Source organism: Symphalangus syndactylus, chromosome 3, assembly GCF_028878055.3.
Source record: "Symphalangus syndactylus isolate Jambi chromosome 3, NHGRI_mSymSyn1-v2.1_pri, whole genome shotgun sequence".
Taxonomy (NCBI): Eukaryota; Metazoa; Chordata; class Mammalia; order Primates; family Hylobatidae; genus Symphalangus; species Symphalangus syndactylus.
The window spans coordinates 66645216-66670367 of record NC_072425.2 but is presented as its reverse complement, the minus strand read 5'-3'; the positions used below and the strand labels follow the sequence as shown (position 1 = coordinate 66670367).

Here is a 25152-nt window from a genome sequence, read left to right as displayed (position 1 = left end):
CCTTGAACAGTTAAGACAGAGAGAGAGGACACCATCTACTGGAAATGGTCTCTAAATCACGCAAGGAGAGCTGAAGGCCTTTAAGCAAAAATCACTCTCATCTCTTAGTATTTAGAGGGGACATACTCTGAAAAAAATCCATGAGCAAGGGCTGGCTGCCAGTTGAAATGACTTAATCACAAGTAACAGGAACAGGTTTTGCTTTTGCTGTGGTTTGAAGTCCCCACAAAGTACCTATTTTCCAGAAAGCCACTTGCCACCATTACCTCCACTTAACTCCCAGAAGCAGCTGATTTTTACCTGACCTCAAAAGCCTAGACGTGTGTTTCTAAAAGTCACAGAGGACACCTGTGACAGGCCATTTTTCCCATGTGGAGTCTACCTATTCACTGCCAGTGTTCAAATGGGCAAAACTCTTAAGCCAGGCATCAGCCTGAGTCCAGTGTGCTACCCAGCAAACCAGGGCAGACGTGTGGATTCTTTTTACTGATTGGGAGACTGCCTCAGGTTGAAGATTGCTGGCTCCTTTCAAGTCTTTATTGGACAGTTATTTACTTTTTTTAACAGTTAATTATAACCTAAGTTAAGGCAAGTTTTTTAAAAGAGCAACTTTGATAAATGCCACCAATATGTGTATTTCCACTACAGGAGACTGTTATTTCTGATTATACACAGAAGGGAAAAGTTTTTTGGTGTTTTTTTGTTTTTTTTTTTTTTTGAAACCATTAAACTTGTTTATTTTGGAAAATGCAATGTGCACAACAAGGTGTGTTAAGGAAGGAAAAATGTATTTCAATACTCCTGCTAACACAAAACATTCTGAGAGGGGCTCGGGCAACTTTAACGGAAGCAAAACTCAACAATGAAGAATACTATAGTACAAAATTATGGCCAAAAATACTGTATTTTTAACCAGCAAGATCATTGGGGCATTATTATACAACATTAGGTGTTTTTTGCAAAACTAGTTCCCATCCCCAAACAATAGACAATACATGCATTTGAATGACATTTTAGGAACAGTAAATATTCTTTTAAATACTGCAAGTAAAAATGTTTTCTGACAAAACTCCCTAAATACATAGGTCTAGTAAGGGTTTCCAACAGGATGATGGGTGAGGAATCCAGCAAGGAGTTGCATTTAGAGAGTTCTTTGAGGAAAAGAAATCCACCAGAAACGTGTTTCAAAGTAGCCCGGACAAAGTTACATAGTTTTATTCCAGCTCTTTCCTGAACTTAAAAATGTTCTACCGACGAATACCTTCCTGTTTTTTCTGTCTACCAAAAGCTTATATAAAAGTCAGAATTTCTTTATCCAAGATCTGATTTTACCCAATAGATGTTTTCATAACACGTAAATGTCATTTGCTATTGGGTTGGAATCATACGGGGAAATGGAGGACACAGGGTAGATAAGGAAGGCAAGGAGGAAATTAATATTTGAGCACCTACTATGTGCTAGGTGTGTATTCATACTTTGAACATATGATTCTAGAGGCAAGAGTGTTGTTGAAAGGGCAGTGATCATTGGGAAGACAGCAGGAAATGGCTATTCTGTGAGAAAAACAAATGACAAGTTTAGGGTCTGTACTAAGTTATCTACTAAACAGCAGGTGTCTGGCTCCAAAAATCTCTAGCTAATCATATACAACTAAGCCATTTCTTTTCCTAATTTGATGGAACTAAAATGAAATCCCAAAGACACAGTTACCAGGACAGATCTATTAACGCTACATATGCTGGAAATATGTAGAGAGAGAGAAACATACAATATTACTACTTTTATTTTTGTGTGTTTCTAACCAAAGATGTATCTTTGGAAGGAAATATTAATGTATACCAAGCACACCTTATTTGTATCAATTGAGATGCTGATTACCAATTAAGTGGTTTAAAACCCTTATTTAATTTGAAGAAGAGCAGCAATATACATTACAATATTTGGGTACACTTTTATTTTTATATGGGTTAACATTCTGCTATATTTCATTTCATTCGTTTTGAGAAACTGAAAACAAAGGGAAATCAAGGGTAATCGGTAGGTGATTTCAGGGAAATTTCCAACCAATATGTGAGTCTTGCAGTATTTCATTATACAGCCCTTTCTTCCCATTATTTATTTATTTTTTTGCAAATAAGTCATTTTGACCCAAATCCAGCATAAATAGCTTTTCACCAATTCCTAACTTAAGACAACTAAAATTTACAATCATGTGGCAGTATAAATTTTAAAATTACAGTTCGTACACTTTGACAATCAAGATAGTCTGAAGTACAAAAAAGTAAATTGCCCTTTAGCTGAATTACCTTTTTAAAATAGGCCTGCTAGTTAATCTACCAAAAAAAAAAAAAATACAAGTTTTACATGTTCTTCAAATTCCTTTTGTAGTTGTCATCTGCTAGTAAACAACATATGCAGGTTCCTAAAATTTTTTTTTCCAGTCTGTTCATGACATTCAACAGAGCTCTTTATGTGGAAATGTTAAAAACAAAAACTTCTAAGAGATTTATTTACCTTTGAATGGGTGTGTTATTTCCCTTTGTTTCAGATATGAGGCACAAACTTCTGAATTTAAGCTCTGTAAGGCATAGTAGAAACTTCCAATTTACAAATAAGGAATTCTCTGGGGGCTAAAACTGCCATGTCACGCAAAAAGGGAAAAATCATCTGTAAACTGGTACACTGCAATGTGTTAAGTGAGTCATGAAATGGCTGCTTGCCTTGGTATGCTGAAGAAAGGTTTCTGTGTTTTATGTTTTTGTTTTTGAATAAGACATGCCCAAGTCACCATAAAACTCACCACAGGCCTCCATTACCTAAGCATCAACAATAGGAGGCCAGTGGCACACGCTTATAACGCTTGCAATCACAATATAATATAAAGCATGAGTAAACTTTGTTTTTATACAAAACTGAAAAGAATCCCGTCCCACCCCTAGCCCCTTCAATAAAACCCCAAAGAAACAAAAAAGAAAATCCTTTAGCTTCGATTGACTGGTGTGGCTAAAATTAGGTTTCTATGCATCACTGCTGCTAGGGTGATCAATTTTTTCCTTTCTCAAGAGAAGGGATCTTGTCATGCACCCTACAGGAACAGTGAAGCCACAAACCTCAATTCTGCATAGCAAATTCCATCCCAATTTCATAAAGACAAATATAACAATCTTTCCCTGTTTTGCTCAGCTTCTTCAAGCTTTGAGATCAGGTTTAATTGACTACATCTACTATAGCTCTATTAAATAGAATATCTTGATTCCCTAAAACTGTAACACTTATGATCTTGTGATGAGGTTTCCTCTATACACACTGTAGGCCTTCAAATGTTGCTGTTTATTTTTTTTTATTTTTTTATTTATTTTTTTGCTGCACCAAATTTAAGAACGCCCTTTCAGGCAAGCAGTGGTCTCTAGCTGTTAAAACATTTCCTTAGTGGATCACAATAGCTTCTAAAACTGCCTTTCTAGTAAAGGCCATCAGAGGTAATACTAAACTGTGCATTTGCCAAATAAGAATATGAATTGTATAAAAGCTCATATTCCAATCCTAGATCAAATGGCAAAAGTTCTACAAAGTTGGTTTCCATGTTTGTATAAAAGCTCCGACTGATTTTATGTATTTTGCTATGAAATTACCTTTGGGTCTTATAATCCGTATACCTCTACTCAGGAATGTGCAAATGATTTTATACAGCACGACGCTAGTACCGCTCTGTATGACAGTAAGGTTTTTTTTTTTCTTCTTTTCTAAATGGAAAGAAAATATCCCTAGTCAGAAATAAACTGACAAATTTACATTCTCCTCTCTTAAAAAAAGTAAATAAAATAACATTATTCAAAATGTGAATTAGCTATAGACATACAATACAATTACATAGATACATATCAATACAGCACATTCAATCTGCCAAAAAATTAATGATTACAAAGCCAGTATGGATGCTGCAATATCAAGAGAGATGTATGTACAATGATTAGAGCATTTGTAATTGCACTATACCTACAGGCAGTCTGTTTGTTAAATTACAGGTGCTTTCTGAGCAAGGGAAAAAAAAAAGTAACTTGTGTTGTTTGAGGCTGGGAGAATCAAGAATGAGAACATCTCATTACTGTTTGGTGGCTTTGGTACTCATTTAACAGGCCATGATTTTTCTCCCTCCCCCTTTGTTGTTCCAAAAGAGTGATTTATATGGAAGTTTAGACTAGTGCCAAATACCACTATAGTTAAAATGAGACCAGTATCATGGCCTAATTCTAACGTCCCAGCAGCTTTAAACAATCATGATTTATTTTCTTAACTCAAATTTCAACTCAAGCTGCTTGACAGAAGCTTGTCAATACATGTGCTGTATTTTTTTTGCATTTGTTGAAAAATTGCACATATAGAATTCCAAACATTTCTCCTGGTAGGTTCAGTTACACAAATACATGTTCTATAGAACACTGAGAGGTTACTTTTGAGTTAAGTCCACAAATCTTCCGTAAGTTCAACCTAATCAGTTACCAGTTCAAGAAGATCTTGAAGGTGGTAAACTAGCAGGAACTTCAGATTTTGGAAATTAAAGGTGTCAGAATAATACTATCAACCAATGTTCCTGGCAGACTTAATTGAACTTAAAGAACCACTGAGAGTAAAACTGGTTTCAAATAAAGAGACATAAACAGATTTCCTGTTAAACCACACAGGATGCTTTTTACATTGCCGGTTTGGACACTGAACATGGGACGTGAACACTAACAATGTCATCTTAAGGACAAAGAAAAGAATGGACCGTGAGAATCAAATTTACAGTTACAACTGTTTGGCAAATGGCATTTCTGGTTCATTCTCAGCCAGTCATTTTAGGCTTCACAGTCTTACTCTCTTACATTTTAAGATACCAGCTTTTGTTTTTTAAGTTCGTATTCATTTTATTTGACAAAAAGCCAGCTTTGGCAACAAATACCCATAATAAAAGTCATTTTAAAATTGTGGCCCAAACACTAAGGAAAAAAAAGAAAGGAAAAGCTTGAACAACAACAACAACAAAAATTAAGAACGACCTATAAAAAGGTTCTGGGTAGCAGCCATTAGGGTAATGTAGTGTCTGTTGGCATCTTTTTTGGCATCTGCAATTGAAAGAGAGGGTAAGAAAAAGCAAAGAAGGGAGGAAAGACAATGGCACGTGGCATTTCAAAAGAAAGGACTCCTGTGTGTCTTTGATCCTGCCTTCTGCATATTTCTCTGAGCAATCAAGCTATGGCTGAAGGTAAACAAACATCTAAAAGAAATGACACTTAACTGTTAGATGGGCATCCATTGTCCCAGTCCGAAGTGAGACAAGACAGTATATTCTATTAAAAAAGAAACTATGTGTGTATCCAGAGCAACACATTTAAAACCATAGTATTAATACATATAATCCTTCAGCAAAAACTACAAACTTAAATTAGGCTGATGATGGCTTAAATCGAACGATGTGTCCTGACTGTATCATTTGAGAGAAAAACTTGACCAAGAATGGAACTAGGATAAAGGCCATTGTAACCTGGGAAAAAAAATCAGGAGGGAGGTATGAATTAAGGGGGAAAAAAAAGGGAAATCAGCTTTGTTTTGCTCCATAGAAAAGAGAAAGAGAGAGAGAAAGAAACAAGTCTTATCTTTGTGAGTGCATGACTGAGAATTTAAAATACATTGAGTCACAAGGTTTTGCCTAAAAAAAAGATAGAGAGGAAATGTGCTGGGACTGTACTTCAGCATCCTCTGTTTTTCCTCTGAATAGTTTAAATAAAATCATAATATTTACTACAAACTCTGTGGACACGCTTACACAGAGTCCAGGACGGCAATAAATTAGTATTATGCAAATTGCTTTCCACAGAAATACAGTCCCTCTTGTGTATCTTCAACAGCCCACCAGGGAAGGGCAGGGCGGGTGTCTAGGAGGCACAATTAGACCAGATTGTACTCCTTCAGGTTCAACTGGAGGATGGTGTCCTTGACGGCAGCAAAGACAAAGCGGATATTCTCGGTGTCTGTGGCGCATGTGAAGTGGGAGTAGATAATTTTGTCACTGTCTGGGTTCAGGTCCACGAACATCTTCAGAATGAATTCTCGGGCTGCCTGGGCATCTCTCTGGGGTCCTTTCGGCCAAGAGACAAGAGGGACACTTTGTTACCTAATCTGCTAATGTATTCAATCATCATTGGTTCAATAAATACTTACTGTGTCATTGCTCATGAAGCCTACATCTGCACTGCAGATTTGATCTATTATAATCATTTTCCCTAACACTACTATGTCTGACCATCCATCCACCCACCCACGCACCCACCCATTCACAAAATGTGGATAGGTGAAAGCAGACAGATGAAGGCCAAGGCTAAGTTTATTTCTTAGCTTGGCCTTCACTCTGATTCCCTGAGTGATTGGGAGGCACTGTAGGCTCTTCATCAGGGGAGTGATAGCTTCCTTCTGTTCAACTGAGTTAATTATGCTTGTTTCAGCTATATAATAAGTGTGCACAAAGATACAGCTGCCTTGGGCTCTCCTGTCAATCTGTCCTCCAAACGACCCAACATTATGGATCATTTTACATCTTCCAGACTGACATCTCTCTTAGAATAGAACACCTGTTTGTAAGGTCAGGTCTATCTACAATGGGCCTCTGTAGTCTCACTTCCATAGATTTCTGGTTATTTCTGAGCACACTACATTTGTGTAGCATTCAGTTCATGTGTGATGATAAAACAATTGGTTTATATTTTCTTTTCCTTTTTTTTTTTTTTGGAGATGGAGTCTCACTCTGTTGCCCAGGCAGGAGTGCAGTGATAAGATCTCAGCTCACTGCAACCTCTGCCTCCCAGGTTCAAGCGATTCTCTTGCCTCAGCCTCCTGAGCAGCTGGGATTACAGGTGCCTGCCATCATGCTTGGCTAATTTTTGTATTTTTAGTAGAGACAAGGTTTTGCCATGTTGGCCAGGCTGTTCTCAAACTCCTAATCTCAGGTGATCCACCCGCCTTGGCCTCCCAAAGTGCTGGGATTACAGGTGTGAGCCACTGCGCCCGGCCTATATTTTCTTACAGTGATTTAAGAAGGAGTCTCTTATGTACCAAGAATTGTCCTAGATGCTTTGAAAAAGGATTGTGACATATCTAGCAAGATAAACTAAAAACATAATTTTGCAATGGATTCTTAGATATGACACCACAGCACAGGTCATATTTTTCACAAAAGAAAAAATAAATTGGACTTCATCAAAATTAAAAACTTCATGTATCCAAAGACTTTTTTTTTTTTTTTTTTTTTGAGACAGGGTCTTGCTCTGCTACCCAGGCTACAGTGTAGTGGAATGATCATGGCTCACTGCAGCCTCAGCCTTCTGGGTTCAAGTGATCCTCTTGCCTCAGCCTCCTGAATAGCTGGAACTATAGGTGCCACCAAGCCTGGCTAATTTTTAAATTTTTTGTAAAGATGGGGATCTCACTATGTTGTCTTGAACTTCTGGCCTCAAGCAATCCTCCCACCTCAGACTCTCAAAGTGCTGGGATTATAAGCATGTGCCACCACACCTGGCCAAGGCCATTATCAAGAAAGTGAAAAGCCAATCTATAGAATGGGAGAAAATATTTACAAATCATGTCATCTGATAAGGGTTTAGTATCCAGAATATATAAAGAGCTCCTACAATTCAATAACAAAAAACCCAATTAAAAAATAGGCAAAAGACTTGAACAGACATTTCTCTAAAGAAGATATACAAATGGTCAATAAGCACAGGAAAAGATGCTCAATAACGGTAATCATTTAGAAAAATGCATATCAAAACCACAATGAGAGACCTCGCCACATCTACTAGAATGGCTATAAAAAAGTGTGAAATAACAAGGGTTGGGGAGAACGTGGAGAGATTTGTACTCTTGTGCACTGTTGGTGGGAATGTACAAAGGTGCAGCTTCTGTGAAAACAGTTTGGTGGTTCCTCAAAAAGCTAAACATAGAATGACCATACGACCGACTCTGCTAGTCTACTCCAATGTATATATCTAAAGGAACTGAGAGCAGGGGCTCTGATAGACACTTGATTTTAGCCAAAAGGGCGAGAAGCAATGTACATCAATTTTAACAGCAGCATTGTTAACAACAGCCAAAAGGCGAAAGCAATCCAAGTGTCCATCAACAGATAAATGGAGAAACAAAACAAAACCAAACAGAATATTAGAATATCAGAAACAAAAAGAATATTATTCAGCCATAAAAAAGAGTAAAGCTCTGATAGATGCTGTAATATGCATGAACTGTGAGAACATTATAATAAACCCAAGATAAAATAACAAATATTGTATGCTTGCACACGTATGAGGTACTTAGAATCGGTGAATTCATAAAGACAGAAAGTAGATTAGAGGTTTCCAAGGGTTAGGGGGAGGAAGGAAATGGGGTGTCATTGCTTAACTGGGGTGGTGCAAATATTTTGAAAATACTGGTGATGGCTGCACAGTATTGTGAGTGTAATTAATGCCTTTTGTGAATTGTGCACTTAAAAATGTTAAAATGGCAAATTTTATAATTAAAAAATGTAATATATCAAAACCCACTGAATTGTACACTTTAAATAAGTGAATTACATGATAATCTCAATAAAGCTGTTTTAAAAGTGTATTTAATAGGTACTGATAGATATATTAATTTAAAACTTACTGTAAATAACATCAAAACACCATCACCTTTCAAGTATTGGATACCTATCATATATTTGTCTTTGTGTCGCTTTATATATGCATTTACTCCTATTTTTTCAAGTTAGTTCTATACCAAGCAGTACGAAACTTTTTTTTTTTCCTTGAGACAGAGTCTCACTGTGTTGCCCAGGCTGGAGTGCAGTGGCATGATCTTGGCTCACTGCAACCTCCACCTCCCGGGTTCAAGCGAATCTCCTGCCTCAGCCTTGTGGGTAGCTGGGACTACAGACGTGCACCACCACACCCAGATAATTTTTGTATTTTTAGAAGAGACAGGGTTTTGCCATGTTGACCAGGCTGGTCTTGAACTCCTGGACTCGACTCAAGGGATCCACCCACCTTGGCCTCCCAAAGTGCTGAGATAACAGGCGTGAGCCACTGTACCCAGCGGGTTTTTTTCTATCATCAATATTCTTTTTTTTTTTTTTTTTTTGAGACGGAGTCTCGCTCTGTCACCCAGGCTGGAGTGCAGTGGCGCGATCTTGGCTCACTGCAAGCTCCGCCTCCCGGGTTCACGCCATTCTCCTGCCTCAGCCTCTCCGAGTAGCTGGGACTACAGGCGCTCGCCACCACGCCCGGCTAATTTTTTTGTATTTTTAGTAGAGACGGGGTTTCGCCATGGTCTCGATCTCCTGACCTCGTGATCTGCCTGCCTCGGCCTCCCAAAGTGCTGGGATTACAAGCGTGAGCCACCGCGCCCAGCCCATCAATATTCTTGTTACCTACTAGCAGGGATAAAGAGATCTTGGAGAACTCTATTGAGGGCTTGACCACCATTTCTAACAAAATGCACCCTGAGCTTCAGACAGCTGACTTGACTTATTCTCAAACCAAACTTTTTATAAATTGGAGATTACTCCAATAAACTTACTTATATCTGATAATGCCAGAAGATGGGAGGAAAGAATTATAAAAACAAACAGACTATCCTCATTTGTACAATTTAAAAAAGTAATGTTGAATTTTTGATGTAGGTGCCCAGAATTCAATTTTTTTTAATGACTAAGATGGCTGGCATCATATTTAATAGATAAAAAGTACAATTAAAAACAGTATGTAAAATATATATACAAGCAAATACATATATAATTAATGTTCCATCTTTTTCAATGTACTATTAATTTATTAACTCCAGAGAAGTAATAAAAACTATTCAAAACCAGAAAGTAACAGATTACCAGAGCTGGAGAAGTCTCTCATTTCATAAAAAGAACATTATATTCTGGCTTATGAATGAACTTCTGTATGATTTTGTACACTCTATTTGGGAAGGAAGGGACTATATCTTTTTTTTTTTTAATTTACCCTATAGAATATAAGACCTAGATCCAAGTTCACTGAAGTGCACTTGAAAGGTGTTATGTTTTTAAGCATAAATTGTTATCTGAATAAACATACACTACAAAGAAATCATTACAGCCATCACAGCAGGAGCAGAATTCCACAGTCTCTATGAACAATCTTGCAATTCAAGTCCATTGTGGAAATGGTAATTTCCTTTCTTGAAGAGAAATACAGAAATGGCATTCATTATGATTAAGACCTTGTAAGTACAGAAATGTGGAAGTGTGATATTTATAATACTATAAACGTGCTTATTACAAAAACATCACTGCACAGTGGGCCTCAATTTTTTCAGTCTTTGCTCATCTTACAAGGGCTTGGAGTTTCATGTAATGACTGCTGCACTGGCTTTGTAATAACAAAATCAATGTCTTTTTTCTTTTTCTGTGGCCAAGTTTCCTCTGTGCATCATATGTATACTGGGGTAAGGTAACAGTAAAAAAAACAAGAAAAAACAAAAAAAAAAAACTTCAGATTTCAGAATATTCACAATGGGCACATGTTGGAAGGAAAATGCTTGTAGTGGTGGGGAATCTGGGGAAATTATTGGAGAAAGGAGGTATGTGAAGAGATTAGGAAGATGGTGCAGAGATAAAAAAAACAGCACTGCAAACACTGATCACAGAATAAGTCTTTTATTGCAGAAAAATCAGCAACTGTGAAGTGTGGCTAGGTCTGCTGCATCTGAGAAGTTTGAATGAACCTCTCAGAAGGGTTCAGCCCCGTGGGCACCATGCTCTATCTGGTTCTGCATCCTCCCTTATGCAAGCACATCATGAAAACATGCCAGCCCATAAGACGGGGTGTTGTGTATAGCATGGCAATTTCTCACACGCTGATTCTTACCAAGTTCCAAGAAAGATTAAGAATCTTGTGTGTGTATGTGTGTGTGTGTGTGTGTGTGTGTGTATGTGTGTGGCAGGCAAGTGTGTTTAGATCTAAGCCAGATGCTTCATGCCTACTGTATTCAGGTAGACGTGTTTGAATCTTGTTGAGGTGGGAAAGCAAGTTAACTACCCACACAGTCACTTCCTTCCACAGTTTTCTGAGCAACACTGAGAAATGCAGTCTCAGGCATTGATGATTTGTTTCCGGGCTAGTGCAAATTAAAAGGAGTGAAAGAGAAAACACTGTTTAGACTGAGAAAGTGTTTTTCAAAGAACAGCAAAGCACAAAGGAAAATGTACTTGAAGAGAGGATATGAACACACTGCTAACAAAAGTTACCATTTCTAACATCTGGTAACATCCCCACATGTTTATATTTTCAATTCACCAACCTTCAGGACCTTACATGTATTTGAGAAGGGAACTTCAATTCATTTAACATGTAACATTTCCCTTTCACGAGCCAGGACTGTACCACATTCCATGTGGGATGAAAAGATGACTAAACCTCCATCCCTGATGTGTTTGTATCATCATAGAAAGCTATGAAGCTAAATTTAATCTTGGTTCTTATAGTAATTACTTTTCTGAGGGAGCTTTTAGAAGTACAAAAACACTGTGGAATGATATCCATCCTGGATATCATATGTTGACAATGTAATTTTAAAAGCAGTCTCTTCTCTTGTTGTTACATCACCTCTATGGTAGATACTTTTGGGTTTCTGCTATGTGATCTACATATGACTCCATTCAATTCTTTTTTGCCCAGGGATAAACTGAGTAGCTAAATAAATTTGTCTTGAGGCAACACAGACAGTGAGTGGCAAAGGAGAACATTTCAGAGCTTGTGCTCTTAACTATCTAGACCACGGCTTGGCAAACTTTCTCTGTAAAAGGCCACAGAGTAATTTAGGCTTTGCAAACTATTCTATCTCTGTCACAATTACCCAATTCTGTTATGGTGTGAAAGCAGCCATAGACAGTGTATAATGAATGGGTGTGAATGGGTGTGGCTATGTCTCAATAAAACTTTATTCATAAAACCAGGTGGTGGGCCATAAGGGAGAGATGTGATTATCTTGCCAAATAAACTTTTTTTTTTTTTTTTTGAGACAGGGTCTCCCATCACCCAGGCAGGAGTACAGTGGCAGGATCATGGCTCATTGCAGCCTTGACCTCTTGCCTCCCACCTCCTGCCTCATTTTTTGTAGAGAGAGGTCTCGTTACATTGCCCAGGCTGGGCTTGAACTCCTATGCTCAAGCGATCCTCTCACCTCAGTCTCCCAAAGTGCTGGGATTACAGGTGTGAATCACCACGCCTGGCCACATCGACTTATAGGGCAGTAGTCGTGACTCTCACTTGTTTTACAGAGTGGCTACATGTGGATGCATTTTGTTACCAATCACCAAGTGTTCAAGTGTTTCTCAGAATGGGTTGGGTGTCCAGTTGTCCAGGATTTCACAGTCTAGTTGGGGAGGGTAAGATCCTTTTCTAAGAACAAAGCAAATAATGCAAAGCCACAGGAGTAGTGAAGTGGATGCTATAGATTCTAAGTGCTGCACAAAGAGCTTAAAACTGGGTTACTATTACTAACGGTGGTGGGACTTCATTGGGCTATGAAGTTTCAAAAAAGGAAGTATTTCCTGAGTATTCAGTAAGTGTCCTACATGTCAGGCATCATGCTAAATGTACACATATATTATGTACTACAGTGCACAAAACAATCCTATGAGTTTGGTCCTAAGGCCCAGAAAAATCAAGTGACTTGATGGTAGTTCTACAAATAGGAAGTGTCAGAATTGGGATCTCAACCTTGGTAGACTGATTTCAGTGGTGGGCTCTTGACTTCAAAATTGTGTTCTCTCCCCAGAGAGAGGAGAGGCAGAGGTGGACTGTCACCAAATGAAAGGGAGAGACAGAGGGGACTATAAGGGTTAATACACAATTCGTCAAAACTACTGGATTGTTCCTTTTTCTGATCTGCTATTTCAAAGCAGATGAGTTTCTTTTTTTTTTTGAGACAAGAGTCTTGCTCTGTTGTCAGGCTGGAGTGCAGTGGCGCGATCTCGGCTCACTGCAACCTCTGCTTCCTGGGTTCAAGCAATTCTCCTGCCTCAGCCTCCCGAGCAGCTGGGACTACAGGTGCCCACCACCACACCCAGCTAATTTTTGTATTTTTAGTAGAAACGGGGTTTCACCATGTTGACCAGGATGGTCTCGATCGCTTGACCTTGTGATCCGCCCACCTCGGCCTCCCAAAGTGCTGGGATTACAGGCGCTCGCCACTGCGCCCGGCCATGAGTTTCTTTTTCTATGACTTTTAGCATTGTTAAGGAATGAAATGTTTTGTGTCACTAAAAGACAGGGCAAACAACAATTCCTACTGTTATCAGTTTCAACACGCAGGCTGCACAGGGCAAGGGCAGCAATGGTGCGCTGTGGTGTGTTAACTCCTACACTGGGGTTTGGGGACAAAACATATTCACAGCTACTGAGCTGTTGTATGAGTGCTGACTTACCATCATATTCTGGGAAGTAGTCGACTAGATGGGAATACATGATTTTCTCCTCCAGAAGATCTTTCTTGTTTAAGAACAGAATAACCGAGGAGTTCTGGAACCAGGGATATGTGATAATTGTTCTAAAGAGCGCCTTGCTTTCCTCCATTCGGTTCTGAAAAAAAAAAAAAAAATCAGAAAAAACAAGGAGTGAATTACATGATTACTTAATTTGTGAATTGTGTTTATTTTATAAGTCCAACCCATCTTTTGTATACAACCAGTTTTTGTAGCCCTGTGTTGGATTTGTCAGGATTTATATGCAAATGATTCATGACACACATTGGCTGTTTTCATTATGCAAACTCTCAGGCTGACAAGCAGAAGGGAGTAATGATAAAAATCAGCTAAAATAGCTCTTACAGTTGAAAGAGAAAATAATTAGCCTAGAGAATCATGTTGTGAATCTGGAACACTGTCATAAATTCCCACCAAAAATCATTCATTAATGACTAAACACTTGAGATCTGAACTAAGGACTAGATATGGCTTCATTTTGTATTTCTTAAGCTATATTTATTTAGGGCCCCACAATTAACTCTAAGCAATCAAAACAGTTACTTCTTTGTCAAAAGCATATCTATATTTCTAGATGTTTTCTAGAGTTATTACTCTACACACACACACACACACATACACACACACCCTTTATAAACACATGGAAAATGGTGTAAGATCATACATTTCCTGTTCATGAGCGCATGCTTTCTCCCTATGTTTCACACTATACTATTAATATAGAATTGTGGAGATACACATAGTAATTATGTGGAGATAAAAATGTAATATTTCTCACTTTCAGCATCTGTGAGTAAGTGTTCTCACCTGAAGCTACACTTTCAAGCCTACCTTGGTAACAGAAACCCTAAATGGATTCTCAAGAAAATTAGTCAGCTTGCTACTATAAATGAAGATGCTATTTGAGGCTGTTCCTGAGTTAAATCATTCCTCTGAGAAAAAAAAAAACAACATATCAGCCAAAAGCTAGAGGGCCTCAGAGCTTCTTTAGTCTCTCCTTACCATTCTTTCTCCCATAGACTCACCTCTCTAAATCATTTCTACACTTGGGTTATAGAAGAAGGCAGCAGATTTGGGAATTCTCCTTCCCATGACGAGATAAAAGCCAGGATGTATGGGCAAGCTTCATCCTGCACACACTTTCCAACCTCCCTTCTTAGTTCTCCATGTTATGACTGGGTTTGTGGCAATGGAAAGGGCTGCCTGCGATTGTGCCCACCTCTGCTGCTACGGGGTGGTTTGGTGGCTTACACCAGAACATCCTAGTTTCCTACCATGTGAGCTGGCTTGGGGCTGGGCTCTGATCCAGGCCCAAATCACTTGGAGCTTCCCTTCCCTCATTTATGGTAATCAGTTTAGCCAAGCATCTCAACTAGGCCAATTAACTTGAGGACTTTTGCTGGGAACTCTGGAACAGAGAACCTTGCTTTCATGCAGAGTGTGGAAGAGGAATCATGGAGCTTTTAGCAGCCATCTTGAAAAGTGAGTGAAAAACAAATTGGGTCCTGCTCACCTGGTTTTTAACCTCTTGCTCCAACCAGGGCTAAGCTTGGTCATGCCTTTAGATTTGTCAGGAACATCAGTCAAAAGAACCTTCTGTTTTTTCAACTAGTTGGGACTGTATTTTTCTGGTTTTTATTATACAAAATACTTCCAGTTGGTAAACCTGGATATATCCTCCCTCCAAACTTATACAAGGAAGTGAATGAGAATGATGGAATAGACTGGCTATGAACACCTTCTGCTCAGCTTTTGCTGTCCTGCAGTAGGATGCTCCTGGAATTTCACAGTGAAGAGTTACAAAGGCCATGTATTGCTCCTCTGCATAACCCTTGACTGGTATTCTGGAAACCTCCAGGGAACTCAGCTTTTTACCAAGTATAATAATCTGGATCTTGAATATGTCTTCTTCTTTTCTTCTGTAAAGTGTGCCAATTCAAATCAAGTCATAAGGTACACTTTTCCAAAGCAGATCTTTGCCAAATCAGCCAAAGTCCATTGTCCCCAATCTCTTCAACCTGTTAATTTTGTGCCAACAATTGCATAGATAATTAAAATTAATAAAATATGCGGGCTGATATAATGAAAGATAACTTCATGGCTCAAAAGACAGTGTTTATCTCACTGCATACATTTCTCTTTTATATAAATGACAGCACAGACTTTAAACATATCTCTACTGTCTATAGGCCTTTTACTAGTTCTCATAGCCAGTGATAAGATTTTAAGCCCTGGAAATAACACTGAGAAATGATATCTTGTAGCTTGAGATTTTATAGGCTGAGTGTTTCAGGACTGAAGACAAAGGCTTTAATAAGAACTGAAATAATTTAAAAAAATTTTTTAAAGAAAGCTAATTAGATAGTGACATCCCTGATGGGAGAGTGGTGTTTTTTTTTTAAACCCCTGTACTTATAACTAGAGAAATTCTAGAAAGTCATGCTGTGGTCTTCAGAGGAGCCCCGTCTAAAGGTATGTTCACCTGGGCATCAACCCAGCAAGTCTCCATTAGAAAGCCTTATTATATATTTAGCATTCTTGAGAAGGGGCGTGATGGGCTCCAAGGTAAGGGGTCCTGGTAAAGCCTTTTCTGGCTGGAGACTTTCAAGAGGAAGTGACTAGACTATGTGCAGAGACAGGGAGGGTGAGCCTGACTTTGCATTGATACAGAAGAAGGTGTACCATGTCTCTCTGATTAACAATTTCCAGACTGGACTGGAGCGCGACTGGGCCCAGCATTGTGTTCCAGAGACAACTTGCCCAGGGTGCTGCCCATCTGCACCCAGCACTGCTGCACTGGGGCTGCTCTGGAGGCAGGTCCTGCTGAAGCTCACCCATGCATGCAGTCTGGGGCTGCTCAAGGACATACCTCCATTCACCAGGTGCCATGTGGACTGAAGCCTGCGCTTCTAGCTCAGGGGAAAGCTAAAATGGGCAGATGACTGGCAGATGAGATCAACTTTCAACCAGGCCTGCCAAATTGAATCTCTGAGGGGACACTCCAGGAATCCGCTTCTTACAAGCCCTCCAGGTGATCTGAATGCACACTCAACTTTGTGAAGCACTGTTAGTGTCGCTATGAATCACATGGGGTCTTCTTAAAACAAGGCTTCTGCTTCAGCATGGGGTGGAGCCCGAGGGTCTGCATTTCTAACAAGACTACACTGAGCTGGAAGGTACAGAAAGCTTGCCAAGCCCAGGACAACAAGGGAGGTGACGCTCTATCCCATTTTCATGATAAGAAGTGCAAGTCAAAACATACAGCTGAGCGTCTGATTCTGTGCAGACTTCTTTTTTTTCCCCCGAATTAGGATTCTTTATGCTATGCTGTATGTTTTCCACTCCATAGTAAAAATTTCTTATGCCTTTATTTTTCCTTTATGGAAGAACAGTTAGTTACAAACCGACTTGCTCTGTTATCAAGCCCTGGACTAAATCCTAAATGTACTAAATGAGATTTTCACAATGACTCATAAGGTAGTGGAATGTGCAGAGTGTGAGGCATAATCCACTTTGCTCAGTAAAAATTGAAATCTATGAGGGAACAGCACGTCCCAGGAGACTTTGTGGCACCTGCTTTGCAGTAATCTGCCAGGGCATGATGTTTCAAGAGGGATCAATGTACGAGCCACGTGTATGACCCATAATATAAAACAAGCAGGTTTTGTTTACTCTGAAGACAGGTTTAAAGGCAGTCTGGGGGGTGGTGTTAATCATGCCCTCTTTTTCTTGGGGTTTTGACCAGTTGGGAAATGTATAAAGAGGATACTAGTAAAGGTCCCCCTCCCCGCCCACCCCCACCGAGATGGTGTCTCACTCTGTTGCCCAGGCTGGAGTGCAGCTGTGTGATCTCAGCTCACTGCAACCTCCGCTTCCTGAGTTCAAGCGATTCTCCTGCCTCAGCCTCCCTAGTGGCTGGGACTACAGGTGTCCACCACCACACCTGGCTAATTTTTGTATTTTTAGTAGAGACAAGGTTTCACCATGTTGGCCAGGCTGGTAATGAACTCCTGACCTCAAGTGATCCACCTGCCTTGGCCTCCCAAAGTGCTGGGATTACAGGCGTGAGCCACTGCACCCGGCAGGATACTAGTAAAGGTTTTACTATCCCAAACACAGGGCTCCTTGTTAACAGGTTGAGCCTAGACTCTGTGAGGCTCTAGGAGGCTTCCAACTGCCAGTTGTCCACACCCACCACTTCTCTTGAGCTGGAAACAACTGTCCCTCCCAATGAAGGGTGGCTTTGGTGCAGTTGAGAGAGCTGGATCAGGGAGAGCAGGGCCAGGGTGGGCTGCCAGAAGTAGGTCCTGCCTGGGCTCCACTTCCACAGAGAAGGGAGGACCAAAGAAGCCACAAAGGCTGAGGACAGGCTGTAAGCGAGTGACCATGGTGTGTGTCCTGGTTGGTCTCTGCTTCAGGTACATGAGGCCATGGAAATGTCAGACTCGCCTAGACCACACTGATAGGTAAGTCATTCCTTCCATGGGCTGGAAACAGCCAAAGGGTAGAGCAGTAAACTGGGAAACATTCACTCCAATCCTTGGCCCTGAGGGAGAAGGATAGGGTACCTGCTCCCTGCTGTGTAATTGCAAGCAGGATGGTGTGACCCCTGAGTGTTCTACCCTGACCAGTCATCTGTGAAAGCCCTCTTTGAGCCATCAGCAAAGGGTCTTATACCTCTAATATTTATTTAACATCTCAAATCAATTCTCAAGGTCTCAGATATCCTGAACACATTGCTTTTTAATGCATTTCCCTGTTAACACGTAATTGACTAAGGCTGCCTACAGGGTGAAGCTACAAGTTCTGGCCTGGCATTCACAGCTTGGCACTGTCTTTAATCTGAGCCCCTATACAAATGGTCTTTTTTCCTGATAATCAGATTCCATGTCACCACTGCCACATGACTGCATGTTCCTGACTTGTGGCCCACAATGCTGTCCCCACTTCTTATCCTTCAATATCCAGGTCAACCCAACTTCCCCAAGCAGTTCTTTCCCGAGCCCCATTGGACTTGCTCCTTCCTCCCATCCCCAGCACAGGATGTCCTATCCCTAGTTTGCCAACGGTTCAGTGGACACATATGAGAGCTTCTGAGATGCTGGGCATAAGCATGCTGCAGACACAGCCCTTGTCCTGGAAGACTGAAGAAGACAAGCATGCAGTGCATCATCATAGGCCCACATGGTGGGGCCAAAGCAGTGATAAGTAGGGGAGACTGGAGTGACACAGGAAGGAAAGGTTTGACTGTGCAGTGGATCAGGGAAGGTTTAAAAGGAAAGGTAGTTTCAAACTGAATCTTTATAGATGAATCAGAGCTTGCAAGGAGGAAAAGAGAGCAAACATCCCTCTGATTAAGGAAAAGGTTGGATCCAGTGGACATGGCCCAAGACCCCAGCTGGAAGCTAGCTTTCTTCAGGCTACTGTCTGGCACAAATCTCCGCATAACAATTACCAAAGGGCCTAAAGGGATAATATTTCGTGTCTACACTTTGCATCCCTGCTGTCATCGAAGTCAACATTTACTCAGCAGGCTGGCTTTCCTTATCCCTCTCCACCAAATTGGTGCTTCCCTATGTCAAAAGTCAGCATTAAACTAGAGATCTGAGTATCCATTTCAATAACTTTTGCAACTTCTCATTATCTTGCCAATAAGAACATATTCTCATAAAATGCACTTCTTTTCTTAGCAAAGACAAATTTAGACTAAGATCCTCAATTCTTTTACCTGATACAAGTTATCCACCTGTCTCTCCCGGGTGGTATTTTTTTTCTCCCATCAATACATTGATAAACCACATTGAATTACATTTCCCATAAAGTCTAAAATGCATCCTTAAATGCAAAACAAAGACAGTTAAGAAATAAGCATGCAGAATGTCATGAGGGCATTCATAACAATCATCACTGAGGGCCTGACAGTCATCTAGGAGCTGTTCTCAGCTGACCTGAGGTAGGATGGACCCCAGAGAAACTGTGATAAAGCTTTGCAGGGTGCAGATGCTCTTGAGTCTCAGGGAGACACACAGGGTGTTGAGTGACACTGAGTGATCTACAGACTCACTAATTGAAGCCAGCAGCCAGTGAGGTGACTGTGATTCTGTGATGATGATTTCTGTGTTCCCAATTCTGGGATTCTGTGTCCCCTAAGCTTTCTGCTAAAAAAGGCTAGAGCCATCATGCCCTTTACTTAAATGAGTGAAGTCCAGATATACAGACACAGAATGAATACACGAGCATGTCTATAAAGTCGACTGCTCAGTAAAAGGGGAAAACACACAGTTTATGTTGCTTTATGATATTTTTAACACAGATCTTCAGAGTTACAGGTTAAGACAACATCTGCTGGGTACATCTACAATCTAAATTTTTATACCAAGTAGCTTACAGGGCCTCATTCCATACACTGTACATGACGAAACATGCTGATACCTGGTACCATTTTTATTGGCACCACTTCTGCTTATGAAATTGATAAAGACTGTCAGAATATAGGAATTTTATGCTCCAGAATTCATACAAGACTGTTTTAAATAACACTCTTCACTCTCTTTTTTAAATAAGACATTCCAAACCTATGCTCTTCACTTTTAATTGCTATAACAGCTTCACTATTTCTTCCAAGACGTAACTCACTAAAGAACACCTTATAGATTACTTTACTAAAGGCCATTATTTTAAAAAGCAAGACCAGTTGATTTACTTTCTATGTAATGACCCATAATGTGAAATTTGGATCAATATTATCATTTGTAGCTTACCAAATGTTGAAGAATTTGAAAAATCTGGACATCCTCTCTCAGGTATTTATCTCATTTGTCTGTGTCTACTGGGTAAATAAATGCAACAACCCAGAAGACAAATAACTCCAAAGCTGTATGAAAAAAAATTTGCAAGCCTAGTCTTCTGCATATTTCTTTCCTCCCTTGATTGTTTAGGGAAAAGCTTGCTGTGTCTGACTTTGTATCTCCAGCAGGATCACATTGTTATGTGTCCTATCTGATGTCACCGCTGTGAGAATTCAAAACACATTCTGTGCCAAACTCCTGTTGTTGGGAAGGGAGGTGGGAAGAGGAAAAAAGTACAGGAATTCACATGAATCTGGGAATGTGCTCCAGACGATCTGGCAAGGAGAGTGCGCTGACATGGCAATGTGGCCCAGTGGTGACAGGCCAGGGCTGTGAGCTAGGGACCTCAGTGGAAACATGGCTCTGTTTCAAATACTCTCTGTGTCCTTGGGCAAGTGGCTAAATATCTCTGAGCCTTGGTCTCCTCATATATCTCCCATGGTTTGTGAGGATAGATGAGACAATGCATCCAAGCCCCTAGCGGTGGCCTGAGCACACAGTAGCCTCTATCACTGATGGCAAAATTGCTACATAAGAACCTCCTGGTTAGGCAATCTGCTTCTCTCAAATCTCTGACCAAACTAAACCCAGTGAAATATTTCCATTCCCTGGAACTGCACATAGTTAATTTATCCACGTTATCAAATCCAGGCACATCTGATTTACGGAAAACTGGAAAGTCATCCAGGTTTCTGCCAATTTTCCTTACACAGAGAATGTTTGTTCCTAAGATTCTCCGCCCGTTAAAGGGGAGGATCTTCAAAATCTCTAAAGATGCTCAATACGCTCAACCCCAGAGCAAACCAAGAAAACAACAGATACAATATACAAATGGAGTAGGTGGAGTGAGAAATAATTAAAGACAGGTTCCTAGCCATTGCACTTTTGCTATCCAAATCACACAGCTGGGATAGAAATAAGAATGTCAAACTCAGCTGAATAGGTACTATTTCCTTGATAATTTTCTTAGTCTAGGCAAATCTTTGCAAGCAATTATTTGACATCAAATTTGGCGAAGGTTTTAATGTTACAGTTTTTGCATATGCATCAATGTATTCTACTTGCATAGGATGTTTAGAGAAGAAAAGAAATAGAACATATTTGCCTATTACCTCCAGGTCTAAGGTTACTAAGCAATAAGATGCAGTCACATGTCAGGCCCTTGTAAAGTGAACTGCTGCAAACCAGAGTGTGTTGTAGGAGAAAAGTGGAGGAGGAAAAAAGGAAGACAGAATGAGAGACTGGGGATCAAAGAGAGACAAAGGAGAGTGGAGAACCAGAACGTGAGTGACAGGAAACAGGACAAATGTGTAACCCTTTCCGATGTGGAAGCCTACAGTCCTAGAACTTACAGAGGTAGGACTAACAGAGATGAAAGGATTAATATTTCCTAGTATTTCAGTTAAGTGACCAACCACCTCCTTTCAAAGTCTACTGCACAGTACACTGATCTATTTAGCAATTATCCTATGTGCCATACTTTACGCTTTTTACTTTATGCTTAGATGTCAGGGATCCGAAGTCTATCCTTAACTTATATGCAGTCTATCCTTAACTCTTTCCTTTCCTTTTCTCATTAGGGTTACTTACTGAGCTGAGAGTCAGGTATTTAATGGTTTGTGTATTCATGACACCGACTTTTCAATTCACTGATTTTCCCTCCTCCTTCCAGTACTCTTTCCACACCCATTATTCTGCGCTATCATCTCGTGGCAGTGCCACTAATAGCTCAAGAGAGACCACTTCTCCTTGCTCTCTGATGTAATGTCTGATGGCCAAAGCAACTGCCACCACTGCCTTTTAAAAACTGCTCTATTGCACTGCAAACTCAAATCCTATGTGTTGTCACTGTCATTGTAAGTGACGTTTCCCTCTACTAAGTATCTAGGAGATGGGTAATTGCCATTAGCTGGTGTAACAGGCATTCCTTCCAGCCTGAATCTCATGATGATCAATGCTTCCTACTTTACAAACTTGTCTAAGTTGATGGCTATAATTTGTTTCCCACAAGCTATTGGAAAAGACATTCCTTTTTTTTTTGCATAATTAGGATACAGATTTACCTTCACACTTTAGTCAGAACAATAACTTATTCAGCATCCCAACATATTCCAACTCCTTGGGTTATGTCTCCATTCACACAAAACACTATTTCAGCAATAATCAACAGAGCAGCCTTGAGATATTGCACCAAGCCAGTCATCAAAAGAGCCAAGGAGACAACTAGACAGACCTATAGTAAGTGGCTACTCTAATTTTGAACTTCAATGGACCCATTAGCACTGTGTCAAGAGCACAAAGGTACAACTTGGCTGAACAGGCATCTGTTCCCATTGCATCCTAGGTCATTTGCTTGTAGAAATAGCTCATTTGCTCAGGTCCGCTTAGTATCTCTTTGCCAGATTTAGCCAGAAGCAGACACAAATGAACTTAAAACAGACAACACAGATTATTCCTGTAGACATTAGTGACTCTTCTTTTTTTTTTGAGTATCACTAGTGAGGCACAGTGAGCATTTAATGTTGGCTCCAGGGCACAAGTGAAGGCCAAAAGAATGCATTTGTAACCTATCTGTTTGGAATTGTGAAGAACAGTAAACAGAGGACGTGGTGGTGTGGCCATTTTAAATTTAATGTAAACATACTATAGTCAGTTTTTATTCAATTTGTAACATGTAGAATGTATTTGCATGTATACATGGTTGTGTGCAAACACCTGCAAGAGTGCTTTCCGATTCAATAGTGTTCCATTCCCTAAGAATGTGAGTTTCTGAAGTTCTGAATGTTAATAGCATGCTACAAACCACACACACACTCAACTGTGGAGAGTAAATTTTAATTGGCTTTTCCCAAGCTATACTTGTATTCATTTCTACATTAAAAAATTTGAAATAACTCAATTTTTTTCTATTATAAAATTAATATGTGGTCATGATAGAACACTTTAAAAATAACAGTAGGAAAAGAAAAAAATTCCCATGGTTGAATTGCCCACATAAAACTATTGTATTTTTGTTAATTTTTGTTTTCTTCCAGTCTTTGGGCTATGCATAATTTTGGATGTTATTTTATATCAGTATATCCAAAATAACTTTGAGATAATGAAAAGACATTTTTGTACCATTGTTGTCTCGCTCAGAAGCCACTAGCTACATGTGGCTACTGAGCACTTAAAATGTGGCTAATGCAACTGAAAAAATGATTTTTAAATTTATTTAACTTCAACTAACTAAAACGAAAATTTAAAGTTACATGGGGTCTGCAGCTACTATATTAGTGCAGTTTTAAAGGACTGTGACCCCTAGATGTAAAATCTTATGTTCTGTATTTTGCTCTCAACATTATAGTCTAAGCATTTTTTTGTCAAATTCTTAACTTATAATGGGCTTAACTGTACTTCTACCGTGAAATAGTTTTTTGGGGTACTATTATAAATAACACTATAATTTATAACTTTATACACAGAAATTTTCATGGTTGAAATTTTCTATGTAACAGCCTATCAAAGCATATAGCAAATTTTAAGGCTCTTGGTTACAGGCTACCAAATAACTTTCTGCGGGGAGTGAACAAACTTACTCATCTCGTAGTGATGTGTAAACTTACTCGTTTAATTGTTTCCTCTTAAGCAGGAGATCTCCTCTTTTAGAATCTTTTTCATATCAAATTACATGCGGCATGAAATGACACATCAAGGTGAAAAAATGATAGCTTGCTGTCTTGGTTGGAATTTCTTTGAATAGTAGTGAGGCTGAAGATTTTCCAACAGATTACTTACTAACATGTAGTATTTTCTCTTTTCGAGAATTGTCTGCTCCTGTCTTTTTGTCCATGAAAATCAGTCTGCTCAGGTTTTTTTGCTCTTAATGTTTTGTTATAAATTTGTATGCAGTCTTTATATACTGAAGTTATTAACCATGATGTTAGTGTTTCTTACTAACTTGCCATTTTGAATTTTGAGTGTTTAAAAGAAGTTATTAGGAGAATGTTTGAAATAAGATTAAAACAGCTTTGATATTTCTAAGATTGACCTTTCCTAACTTAGAAAACAGTTCTACTTTTACAAAAATCAAATGTCAATTTCCCAATGGGTCTTTTCGTTAAAGTCAGCTCAGTTTATGGCACCACCTAACTTGCTGAATATAAGCCATTGCCCATCCTGAAATAGCATTTTGCAAACTGTAGGAGAGCTGTTCGCAGGAGCAAAGTGTGTTTGGATGTCAGCTTCCTTTACTGCACTTGTCCACTTTCTGATCTTACAGTTGATGAACAGTGACTCGGCCAAATTACAGGAGATTTTGGATAAAGAGAAACGGAACTACACTGTGAGGATGCAGAGGTAAGAGACTAAACAGAAAGCAGGCTTAGATGACACAATATTTAAACCAGTAAAATTACTGTAAAAGTCCTCATTTGAAGACACAGGTAAACTTTTCATAATACTTTAAGCAGCTTAAAAAAATTCTGTAAACATTCTTTGTTAATGAGAGACTAATAATAATCTGCATGTGGATTTACTCCATCCCTGCTTTTCCTCTTGATTCTTCCAGGAGAATGACAAGTGAAGGAGGGCGGGGACAATAAACCTCTCAGCTTTGGTTTCTGTATCTAATAAAAGGTATGATTATGAGATTTTTTGGGCAAACTCTTGGCTAAAATCCTGTTACATATTGTATATATTATCCGTAGACTTCAATGATTTATTTTATCCATGTTCTATTACCAGTGCTTTTGACAGTGCACACTAGAGCAAGGCCGTGGCACCTTTAAAAGCAATGT

At 39.5% G+C, this 25152-nt stretch overlaps 1 protein-coding gene across 2 annotated transcripts in view; it reads right to left on the bottom strand.

Moving 5' to 3' along the window:
• Positions 1–771: 771 nt before the first annotated feature.
• GNAQ (G protein subunit alpha q) overlaps positions 772–25152 on the bottom strand; it is a 319183-nt gene continuing 294802 nt past the window's right edge. The window contains exons 6-7 of one of the 2 annotated variants that reach the window (XM_055272199.2): positions 13470–13623; positions 772–6120 (exon numbers count right to left, since the gene is read on the bottom strand). In XM_055272199.2, the coding sequence (XP_055128174.1) occupies positions 5930–6120; positions 13470–13623 (345 nt within the window). In that variant the 3' untranslated portion in view covers positions 772–5929. Of the gene's footprint in view, positions 6121–8620; positions 11159–13469; positions 13624–25152 lie in introns of those variants that run through there. The other variant, XM_063636973.1, reaches the window with a different exon arrangement.